Consider the following 12,802-nt stretch of genomic DNA (forward strand, 5'->3'; position numbering starts at 1 on the left):
TTTGTTTCCGTCTGTGAGGAAAATAAATGGGGCTCAGAGCCTCAGGATACTGAAATCTGTATTTTTTAAATCTTTTTTTCCTTCTAATTCGTTATTCTTTTCAAAATAACACACTGTTATTTACTCACCAATAACACACAATTATCCTTGCTTTTATTTATTGGTTTAATTCCAGAATCTCGGGCTTTTTTGGCGTCCGTCAGGAACTGAATTTATTGAAATACATTGCTTTTAAAATCGTGCTGTGCAACACGAAAAAAAGGGGCAAATCGTGATGGTGAACACGAATCAATAGATTAAAAATCGTGTTGGTGAACACGAAATGCCGTGAGACTGGGTTGCAACAGCTAACACGTGGTCTGGGGCATGTAAGTACAGTTTAATCAGTCACACAGAGAATTGAAGTGGCTCAAAGTATTTGGATCAAGAATAAAGAATGAATGACGTTTATATTTCCATAGCACGGCCTCAAACAGACTTGAAAACACTTAGTCCCTGTATTGCCAAGCGATTTCCCCAACATGTGGTTAGGTTCCTTTCTGAGCATCTGATTTAGCGTAGCTATGCCCAATAGCAGAACAGATTGTTAATGCACCATAAGGAATCCCTAATTATGTGGTTGTTCCCTTCGGGTGCAGCCATAAGCAATTCAAGGTCAAGGCTGAATACTTCTCATTGTCAGACATCGAGTCATCTTGGACTTCAGATGAAATACCCCCCCACCCCCCAGGAAGTAATGCCAGTGCTGAGAACACAACACTGGGATTCTGATTGCTTGTTTTCTTCAAGACATGGTCCAATCTACATAAAGCAGTCACAACAGCCTCGCGCTGAGCTGGAGATGACCTGGCAATCTCAGAAGAAGAATTCAATTCTGACACGTTCTGGAAACACATTGAGTGCCATGTCTTCACAAGGTGCAGCAATCCAAACTGACTTTGCTGTAGCAGCAGCTCGTCAGCTTCATTCAAAATACACTGTAACTGATTGCACCCCGGGGGCACACCTGGAAGCAATATTCTAATTAAGTTAATCTGTGAAATCCTGACAATGTGGGTGTTCAGGTGGCTGGTAATCTGATGTGAAACGGAGTCTTTGTTTTCATTGGGAAGATACGGGAGGAGCTGGCACCTGTTTCAGCAAAACGTTGCAGAAAATTATCGCTGTCGTGTTATCCTGAGAGCGGGCAATTACAAATGACAGTGTTTGTCTTTCTTTTCTTGGAACGCAATTTCTAAACCATCGTTTTTTTTTTGTCTCCATCTGCTTTTGGTGATGGCCTGTCAAAGTATTTTTTTTCCCATTCTTCTTCGTTCCTGAGCAATTTTCTCCAGATGATTCCCGACTCACGTCATCAACTTGATTATAATAATGTGTTTCTGAGAAATGAAAAAGGTCTGCGCTCCTTTAGCCTTAATCCAGATGTTCTCTTGCACTGTTGGCAAAAACATGTACGTCAACAGTGAAACCTCAAAGATTTCACAACAGCACAACCTGTTTTTCAAATTATGCTTTTGTTCATTTACATTTCCTGTTGGCCACAAATGAAAGCTTTTGTTTGATGAATAGCTCTTCTTCTGGGAATGGAACAATACAATCAGTAGAACAACATCAACGCGAGCTTCATGCTTAAATAATAGAGTGATGCAGAGACAGGGGCGGTTCTAGGGTGGAGCCAGGGGGGGCCAGTGCCCCCCTAACACTGACCTCTGACCCCCCTATTGCATTGTTTTCTTATGCGCAATTACTTCATACTGTCTAGTTCTCTTTTTCGTCCTGCATTTATTGTGTCCCCCTCAGAAAATAACTGGCCCCCCCAGTGGCCCCCCCAGTCAAATTGGTCTAGAACCGCCACTGTGCAGAGATGACGTATTTTTGTAGGCCTACCCGGAAGATAGCATGGCACGGGGTCCCTTGACAAAAAGCAATACTATTTCCCAATTAGATTTTGAAATATTGCAGGAAATAAGATCTGTGGCTAACACACAGATACTATCACATCTCATACAGGGTAATTGCAGTCGGCACCAGTAAAAATCTATGGTAACTACATTACTACGACAATAGTCCGCTGTTAGCTGTGGTCACATGGCTGCATGCGACCACAGCTAACAGCGGACTATTGTCGTTGTGATGACGTTTAGCAGTCTCACTTGTCAGCAACCACCGTTTTAATGATACATAAAAGCTTCGGGGATTCGTATTTACTGATGTATTTTATGTCATAAAACAAGACTATAACAATACTAGACAATGTTAATGTGTTGTTATGTTATGTAATGAAAGGTTTGTTATTGCCCTTCACAACAAAATGCAGTTAATGGAGTTAAGAAAAGAGATTTTCTAAAGTCTGCTTTGATTTTACACTCATTGTCCATGTAAGTATTTCTTCTAATATCACTTTTTTCGTCACATGCTGCTGCTGATGCAAAGCTAATGTAGGCTAGCAGCAATTCAGAACAGCTATTTTGGGTGATGTTGCTTTTCTATGAGCAATAATTTGATATTATCATTGACATTAATGTTTTAGGTAGCATGTTTTTCTTCACACAGTCAACCCAGTGTTATTCTCACAGTGTAAAGACTTTAGTAAAACAGTCATTTTCATAGATTGCCTTCAGTATTCATTTGTATTAAGCAGTAATGGTTGTAATGCTGTATGACTTTATGAAATACTGATAAACAGTGTACAGTATGAGAAGAAAATGTCTGACAAGGCCAAACTAGTGTGACTCTTGACAGTGGACTGAGTAGTAATTAGTACAACATTTGACAATCAGAATCTGACAATCAATCTGACGGCTTGGCAGAATGTTGGATAATTCACCAAAACTGGCTATTATAAATGGTACCGAAAGCCAAATATGGAGCAGACAGCGGCTGACGGCTCACAAACAACATAACAACACTGCTGAGTTTCTATAAAAAACGCCTCAACAATGCTTGTTTTCTCTCTTCTTTTCCTTTTGGTAGTGTTGTTTAGTATCATAGTATCAAACTTTTATTAGATGTCAAAATGTGTGACACCATATAGCAACGTTACAAGTCTCAAGTCCCTGGTAGAGCATGAAGGAAAACAAACCCTGCAAAGGAAACACTGAGAGCTTCCCCCCTACCTTACTTCCCTCTCTGCCCCCCCACAGCGATGCCAGGCAGCCGTATGTTGACTGACAGGTTGCTGCGTCTCTCTGTTGTGTCAACTAGCTTGCGCCCTCGGTTGCCTCTCGCTTCAATGAAGAGATAAAAGCCTATTGACTTGCCAGGCTACAGTTAATGCAAATTGGGCCTACTATCAATGTATTATTTATAGGGAGAGCCGCAGACATTTCCACAGAACTGGGAGCTAGGCTTACAGGAGATTAGGCATGCCATCTCATTCATTTACCAGGGAGTAATTGCTAAACTGTGGAGGAATTAGAAGGCGTGAGGTTCCCCGAAGGCATTTCATCTTGTAACCAGGTGGCTGCCATCAGACAACCAACCAAGTCTGCCATGAACAAATACACACAAGAGAAACTGATAAGGCCACATCTGTCAAATTGTGAAAATACTGGATGACATCACGGCTGAGATTAGTTGAAAATGCTAGTTCCAGTTTTTTTTCTCCCATGTTTATATTTGAGGCTTTTCTGTCTGCATTTCAGTTAAACACCCAATGGAAAATATTTGAAAATACTGGATGACATCACGGCTAAGATGAGTTTTATCAAGCACACCAAGTTAGCTGAAAATGCTACTTCCAGTTTTGGTTTTTCATGTTTATATTTTAGACTTTTGAAGGGAAATCAAGACGTTTCAGTTAAACGCAAAAAAAACAATGGAAAAAAAATTGAAGTTAGCAGCTACTATTTTGACTCACCTTCTTTGATACGGTTACTGTCTGGTTCCAAAATGTTTAACTTGCACGTTCTTACATTACTATCCAGTAGATTAACCCTTAAACGGTAAAGCATTATTGGTGGCCTCTTTTCTACATTAACTACATATTAAACTGTATACAGTATACACCTGTATTACAACATATTACACCCATGTTACACCAATAATATACCGATGTTACACTGTTACTAGACCCATACTGCCATCAGACAACCACCTCCAAGTCTGCCATGAACAAATACACACAAGAGAAACTGATAAGGCCACATCTGTCAAATTGTGAAAATACTGGATGACATCACGGCTAAGATTGGTTGAAAATGCTAGTTCCAGTTTTTTTTTCCATGTTTATATTTGAGACTTTTCTGTCTGCATTTCAGTTAAATGTTAAAGACCCAATGGAAAACATGGAAACTGAACAAGTTAGCAGCTACTATTTTCAGTCACCTTCTTTGATAAGGTTAATTTGTTCAAAAAAGCTGTCTGTTTCCAAAATGTTGAACTAAAATAATTGTGTTCAAACAGCACAACATCTTTTTACATTACTATCCAGTAGATTAACCCTTAAATGGTAAAGCACATACACATAGGAAATGATCTGTGCCTGTTTTTCACATTAAAGGGGACCTATGATGCAAAATGCACTTTTTGATGTCTTTTATACATCAACATGTGTCCCCGGGGAGTCAGGGAATTCACTCAGCGTCGGAAAACAAAACCCTCTCTCTTTTCCTCCGTACCCACATCTCTAAAAACGGGGAACAACGGAGCTGATCCAGATTTGCGTCCGATATGACGTAATATCTGAAATGTGGACCCACGGGCCAATCAGAAACGTTGCTATCAGAAACAATGCCCGACTGTTTTGGACGTAATATGGTCAGTGTTTACATTAGCATCGCTAACACTCAGAGCTAACCTGTACTGGAGAGCATGTGTGTGAAGAAGCAGGAAGTAGAAAGGAACTCACCTTGTGGTGTAACCGGCAAGAGAGAAAGCCTTTGAGCTCCAAACTGTTTCAGATCCTTGATGATCCATGATATGGCGTTTCATCACGGCAGCATTTAGTTTAGACGGTAGCTGCCGGGTCCCGCATGAGCTCAGACCCCTCCTTTTTTATTATTAAAGCTTTCTACCCAAATCAGCACTTTTGAAACAGGAAGTGACATATAGGGATATGAGGCATGGATAGAATGGGAGATCTGTTTGGTATTTTGAGCAAAACACTTCAGACATGTTTTTTATATATCTGATACCTACTGTATGCTATTGCCTACAAATAGCATGATAGGTGACCTTTAACTCCATATAAACTGTTATTACACCCAAAATACACCAATGTTATACCAATGATAAACCCATGTTACACTGTTACTAGACCCATACCCATATTAAATTGTTAATACACCCATATTACACCTATTCATGGACTCAGCCTTTAAAATTACTGTATCCCGCAGGATATAGAAAACCATTTAGGAACAGGCAGATCAAGGTCATAACATCCATTCATTTAGAAAATTCCAACTTAGGAAGCATAAGATCTGGGATAGGGCGTATTAAGACACATTTAGACATACTGTGCTCCAAAAATAATCAATGCTTTGTGTTTTTACACCTCAAAACAGCAAACTAATACATAAAAACAGCTTCTTCCTTTTCTGCACTTTCTTTGTCACTTCCTCGCTCCGTAAGACGCAAATGATCAACAGTGTTTGGCCCGACAAGAGTGTCTTTTGCACCTCATCTTTCTTTCTTTTTGCCAACAACACACTTTGACTGTTTGCCTTCTTTAGTCGAGAGCTCGGATTTGTTATTCACAACTCTCAGCCACTTCATGTGGCGGGTGAACGAACAGAGGGAAAAGCAGTCTTACCTTGTCGTCAATGTCAATCTCGCTGTCACACTGTAACAGAAAAGAGACAGACACAGGAAATATAAGGAATTATTCATTCGGCTCCCCCCCAGTAGCCCATCATCACTGCAGATGTTATTTCTGTGCTCAACCTCTCGTTCCCTGACAGCTTGCAGTGCACACGGCAGAGGATGAAGAGGGAGAGAGGCTGAGAGTTTTTCAGCACAGAACGCCATTCTGCTGTGTCTGTCGCTAATTCAATGCTGTAACTTCACAAAAGATGAACAACACATACAACGACACACTGGGTTCTTTTATGAAGAGCCCGTTCAAAGACTTTTCATTCAACTGCAGTTTCGCCTTTTAAGAGTTCTTTGAAATTGGACGATTATATCTCAAGGACACAGACAGGGTTTAGTTTGTCTGAATGCTCAAGCGCAGTGCTTATTAAGTTTGGTATTTTAAATGCATTTTTAAGTAAAACATCGACAGAGATAAAGGAACTAAACACCAAGATAGTTTATACTCTGAGGTGAGAGTTGTATCGCATGGTCAAACCCACATTACCTTCTATTCAGTCAGAAAGTGAAATGAGTTTTCTCCAACATTTCACAAGTCATTTGACTATTCAAACACTGCTCAAGCTCAAATGTCTTCAGAAAATATGCATGCTTTACACAAAGAGGGAACAAGTCCTTGACAGACTGATGAGTGATATACTGCAGATACTGTACACACATTACAGCCTTTCATTTCTGCTTTTTGAGCCGAAAAACAATATTGGACTGACTGAGACACTCACTACACAACTTAGGTTCACAAGCTACACACGTTTTTCAAAGCTAGGTTGAGTTTACAACTATGTAAAAACTATGTTGAGAAAATCACAAACAACGAGTGAAATAGGGGGACAGAAATCCTGAAAATGTTTGATACAAATAAAAGTGAATTCAATAAACAACGTTTGTTTATACTCTACTGCACATGTGTCAAACTCAAGGCCCGGGGGCCAAATCAGGCCCGTGGTGGATTTAATTTCGGCCCGCAGGATAATTTCTAATTCCTATTAGATCTGGCCCGCCGGTATATTGCACGCACACCTTCCCTCCATCCTGAGGGTCTCCTCCGCTCAGAGCCGGACCCAAACATTGATGACCTTGCACCCGAGATGAGACGCCAAGTATCTGAGCTAGCATCACAGAGCAGCACACTGAGTTTAAATGTTTCCTTCTGCACTTTCTCTCACGACAGCAGGGCGGTTTGGTTTGTTCTTTGAGGGAAATAGTTTTTTTGAAGCTGTTGTTGGCCTGTGGGAAAATGTACTCATAAGAAATGAAGCTGCAGTTAGAGCCATAAGAAATGAATGCAACGGATTATTTAATGTTGTTTTTAGAGGCAATAATTTAAGCGTTGTTAGTTCCAGGTTTAATATGTGCAATAAGTTCATTTCAATAAGTTCTGCAATAAACATTGAACCAGTCCGGCCCTCGGCTAGCACCCATTTTTTTATTTTGGCCCACGCACTGTGTATTTGAGTTTGACCCCTGCTCTATTCTGTTTAGGTAATTTATTCTTTGACCAAAAGATGGCAAACTGTTTTGATGGTTGAACAATATTAGTAAATATGAATCTAATAGGATGGTAACCGAAGGAAAAGTTTTGCGCATAAATGGAAAAATAAAATTCAAAATGGCCGACTTCCTTTTTTTGCCAGTCCTGACAATACTGCAAAAAAAAGCAACTCAAAATAGGAAATATATAATACAATTAAAATGAACTACTTTGTACTCCACTTCATTTTGCAAGGCAATATTTAACTTCTTAGTCAACTCCACTTATCTGACAGCTCAAGTTACTTTACAGATTCCCAACTATTCAGAATACAAGTTAACAACTAAATATACATTATACACATATATAAATACATGTTAGTACAGCTAATGTCACTTAAGTACTGTATACGATCTGAGTACTTCTTCCACCACTGGGTTTACATCAGACGATAACACACATGCTATCCTCAGTCAGTTGAGATACTTGAACTTTAATTCCTTGGTAAACATAACCACATTCTTAACTTAAACCCAACCCACATGCTTCCGTTTCCCACATTGATTTGTCGCTGAATGCTCTTGGCTGCTCACCCTCTCCCCGGAGACAATAGACAGTGAAGTCGAGGAAACGGGAGCTCTGGAGCTGCAGGCCGGTCCCACTGGACCTCACAGCAGGATGCATGAGGGAAGAGCAATTCAAGCGAACAGCCTCATAGAAAGGGAGAGGGCCCCCGGTGAAAAAACTGCCTTCAATCTGTCAATTAAGTCCCTGTGGCAACATATTTAAGTGGACCCTCTTTATTGAGTTTGACTCCCTTTCAGAGCCGGGCACAATGAGGAGGGAGCTGGGTCAATGGAGGCACAGCGGCCCCTTTGTTGCCAGTGCGGTGGGTCCAAATGTATAATTAAGTAACGAGAGTAATCAGTGCAAGGGCTCAGTGGCCAAGATCTCTCAGGAGAGGAAAGCAGAGGAGGAGGGGGGGGGCTTCCTCACCCAGTGATTCATCCTCTGGAAAGACAAGGGATACAGCAGGAGTCCTTGCTGGCAGAAGCTCTAAGAGTAAAACATTGTGGCTCACCCCCTTCGGAGGGACTATTTGGGTGTCTATCTGCAGAACAACATGAAATGCCTCGGCTCCAATTGTTGAAGCATTCCTGAAGAGAGAGCACCATCGTTACATGCACCCGTTGCAGGATACATACAGTAAAGTTCAATCTGAGGGGGTTCTACTTTCTGAGTTATTTGCCCTCTATCAGTACAGAGCGTGTCTGTGAGCATAAAGAAAATAAGTGTAAAAGCAAAAGAAGAATGCCTACTGAAAATGTCCCAGAGAAAATGCAAGAATGGCCGGACAATTGTACTGTGTGTCAACATGTGGTTGAAAGCCTGGTCTCTTATGAGATACATACGGGAAATAGAGCACAACATATGTTTGTATGTTGTTTGTTAAGCTGCTGGAGATGGTAGGTGCTGAATACTGATAAGAAAATGCATCCACACGCACTGGATATGGGAACATGTTTTTTTCTTTCGGAAACCCTCATTCTGAGCTTCTGCTTGTCAAAGGACTTTCATTACAGAGTGCAGGGCATTACGAAGAGAAAGTGGCTTAGGTTTCTTGTCAATCAATTCCCCTTTCAGACTGCAGATTCCAGACAAATTAATTGTCAGCCATTTCTATAGTGGTTGGTTGTTAGAGGAGCATCGTAACCTATAATCACCTCCCACTTGTTCACCCCTCGAGTGAACAAGTGAAAGACATTCAACACACGGTTTCTCCCCATTTTGATCCATGTAGGAATTACAATAAAAGGACAATTGATCCAATCTCCACCTCGCCCTGGGAGACCGGTGTTAGCATGCAGCTGGACACATGACAGTTTCTAGTTCCTCTCCATCACTGGGACAGTTTAAACCCCAGGTGATGGAGAGGAACAACTGGCTCGGTCTATTCCCTTGACGCTCGCATGGCCTTGTTGTTGCAGCAGTATAGCCATGACACAGGAGAAGAGGCCTCACAAGGCTGGAGCTGGCGAGGAGGAAAAATAAAATCCAAAGAGCACAGCATGGTGCTTATCCTTTTTACAAGAAGCATGCACTGCAGCGGAGCGTAACGAAGAATACTATCCAGGGCTCAGACAGAGAGAGACACAGCACAGCAGGGGAGACAGAGGCAGGTGGGGAGGGGGAACAAAACAACAGTAAGAACAGGCGGGGGGGGAAAGGCTATAATGACGAGATGGATGGATGCATGGAGGAAGTGTTAGGGCAGTGTGTGATTGCCCTGTTGGGCTATTACACTTGGTTTTAGTCAAAGACACGAATACAATAAACCTGAGAAAGTGAAAGACTGGCTGCTGTTTGTGAGTGTGAGAAAGGGCCACGTCTTTTAGCATCCCAAGCTCCTTTGAATATCCGCACTGTCGTCTAGATGCCAGCACTGTGACGGCCATGAGTAGTGTTGCGACCATTGGATATGGAGAGCACAAAAGGCATTTCAGTTTTCAAATAAATAAGCAATCTGTCCAAAATCGACCCAAAGTGGATGAGAATCGGCCCACCGGGATTACACATTTAGCCACTTTCTGGTTTGAACAGCTATATTGGATTCTGAACATGTCAGAAATAGATTCGGCATCCTAAATAACCCCTCGAAACACTAAAGGATTGTCCAAATCAGCAAAGACATTTTAAACTATCCACAGGCTACGATGCTAATTAACGCAATTTGTGCTGAATGTGCACAAAGTCACAAAGTTAGCATCCAGCAGTTTCTGTGGGCTGGGGAATCGTACTTTACATTTCTGACATAAAACTTTGGGGTGAGCTGGCAAGTACACTACTGGGTAAAGAAACAAACAAAAAGGGAAAATGCAAAGCCACAACCCCCAACAGAAAGCTCCCCAAACAGCACGTCTGGTGGTCAGAGGGGACTTTGTTAAAATCGGAGAGATGTGCCGCTCACTAAGCTGCTGACAGGAGCCGAGCCCCTGGTGGTTTGTGTCGATCAGAGATGTTCACAAACCAAACAAACCCAACAAAATAAAAAACCGGCGTGCTGTTCAGAGGCGGGGAGCAAACAGCAACATCTGCACCTGGCAACCGCCAGCTACGAAGGGTAACAGGGGACCGGCTTCAGCGGATGATTCGTCTACACCCCCCCCCTACCTCCCAGCATCCACCTCTTCTCCAGCCCTCCCTCCCTCCCTCCCTCCCCTCAGCCAGCACATCAGACGGATGTGTTTGGCATTTACACAGCTTCCAACACTTCAGAGACAGAAGATTTATTCCGCCGGCGGCCCTGGCTAAAGTCGGGCCTCGACCCCGTGGCTCGGCCCTGAAATGATGCAGGACGGAGGAGAGGGAGACCACAGAGGCCGGGATGGATGTCTCGGCTCTCCTGGACATTTTCTGTGGCAGATTCCGATAGACGTGCAGGGGGAAGACAATAAGTGTTGCGCATCCCGGAGCACATTAAAACGACTGGCCAAATTAATCACACAGTTCCACTTGTCACACTCGGAGGACAGTCTGCCATGAATTCTGCCTCAGAGATAGAGGGAAGAAAAGAGGGGGGGGGACTCGCCTGGCGATGCAGAAGCTGGCACGGCGTCAACGGCTGTCTGCCTGAATACTGATCGCCACCCTGTGCTCGCTGCGAGGAGTCGGGAAATTGAGGTTTCCCTGAGCTGCTGGCATCTAACTGTCACTGTCGGTTCCTACTCCAACGGAGACATGTAATAAATAAATGTATAAAAGACGGCACATGCATAATAGTATTTTTGCTTTCACAATACAATTTGTGACAAAGCATGTCTAGCTTTAATCAAAGTCATTGTGAGAAGTAAAAAGAACCAGTTGTACAAGTATGTCAAGTGGAATTGTAAGTAGAAATATTAAAGAGAGGGCACACTAGAAAGCTGCTTGTTTTACACCAGGGGTGTCAAACTCAATTTCATCGCCGCCCACATCAGCATTATGGTTGCACTCAAAGGGCCGGTTGTAACTTTAAGACTATATAAAAATACATATAAATATATCATATATATAAAATAATGTATTATATATTACATCATTGCCTCTGCATTGGATTATCATCGGATAGGGTAATAATTTCATAATTAACTACATCTGAAAGCAGAAGTCTAGGGCAAGTCTCTTCAGTGCGTATGTCCCAAAATGATTAAAAAAGAAAAGCCAAATTCTGGAGAAAAAAGAAATAGAAGTGAAATTTTGAAATAAAAATCTAATTCTGAGGAAAAGGAATTCTATGAAAAAATGCATATTTTGAAGAAAAAAAGGCAAATTCTGAGAAAAAAGTCATATTTGAGATGCATTGTGGGACATGTAGTTTATGGGCAACGTGCTTCTGTAGCATGTAACCGTATAATACACAAATTATATTCTTTGCAAGCTCTTGTGGGGCCACATAAAATGAAGTCGCGGGCCGAATGTGGCCCCCGGGCCTTGAGTTTGACACCCCTGTTTTACACCATTCATAAGTTTCAAACTGTATTCATGGTCCAAAAAAAGCATTGCATCTTAACCTAGAACATGTAGGTTGCATTATACTTGGATCTGGTTTACTGTAATTAAAAACTTGATAAGTGAGAACGCAGCGTGTACAAATTGAAAAAAGGCCCTGAAGACTGATTGGACGTTGAGACGGCAGCAGCTCTTGATCCCTTCTTGGTGACAAGCCATACATGCAAAAATGTAGACATCTTGAAACTGACAAGAGACATAGCTTCAATTTAGAAGACATCTCTCCGGGCACATTTACGGAAACACTCCTGATTGTAAGAGAACGAGTGAAAACCCAGACGGAGTGAGAGCACACCGAGGGGGGTAATGGTCCATTTAGATAGTCGAGGACCAAAGCAGTGTCGGGTACCGGTGGAACAACACCAATTTCCTCCCGCAATTTCCCTCCTGTGGATGCTGGGATGAGGTGTGGGGACGTAGGCTCCGTGGACACTCAGATGGGGCGTGGAAGAAAAGCCTGGGGGCTTCTTTGAGACCCCCTGCTGGGCCTAAAGCATCAGCAGGATATCTGAAGGTCTCTCAGGCCACGTGTAGCTGAGGGTGAAGCCTTAAATGGTAAAAAGGATTGTATTGATAGTGCAGTTGGTCAGCCAACACGCGTTGTATCATACCGTTGTCTGTCGTGAGGTTCAATTTGTCATTGGTATATTGGACATTAGCGGGCAATATTGCAAAATCAGAAAGGAAATGCACGTTGATTTTTGATGGTAAACGGTAAATAAATGTTGGCCATGCCGTCTGGAGCAATGTGGGGTTAAGTATCTTGCCTGAGGACATATCGAAATGTTGACTGCAGGGGGCTGGGAATCAAACCGGCAACCTTCTGATTGGTGGAAACCGATCCACTTGGCCACAGCCACAGGATGGAATATTGCATGCCCTAACGATCCCAAGTGTGTGAGAGAAACTGCAGACATTTGCACACAACCCTACATACCATACAGGAACGCCCCGACGAACAAAATAGGG

The 12,802-nt window shown here is 42.4% G+C and overlaps 1 protein-coding gene across 1 annotated transcript in view; it reads right to left on the reverse strand.

The window, feature by feature from the left end:
* The window catches only part of fbrsl1 (fibrosin-like 1), a 430,120-nt gene that overhangs the window by 110,313 nt on the left and 307,005 nt on the right, over positions 1 to 12,802 (reverse strand). The window contains exon 6 of the mRNA XM_034091346.2: positions 5,756 to 5,785. Within this exon, the coding sequence (XP_033947237.1) occupies positions 5,756 to 5,785 (30 nt within the window). The remainder of the gene's footprint in view (positions 1 to 5,755; positions 5,786 to 12,802) is intronic.

The sequence above is a fragment of the Pseudochaenichthys georgianus genome, chromosome 9 (assembly GCF_902827115.2).
Source record: "Pseudochaenichthys georgianus chromosome 9, fPseGeo1.2, whole genome shotgun sequence".
In the NCBI taxonomy this organism is placed as follows: Eukaryota; Metazoa; Chordata; class Actinopteri; order Perciformes; family Channichthyidae; genus Pseudochaenichthys; species Pseudochaenichthys georgianus.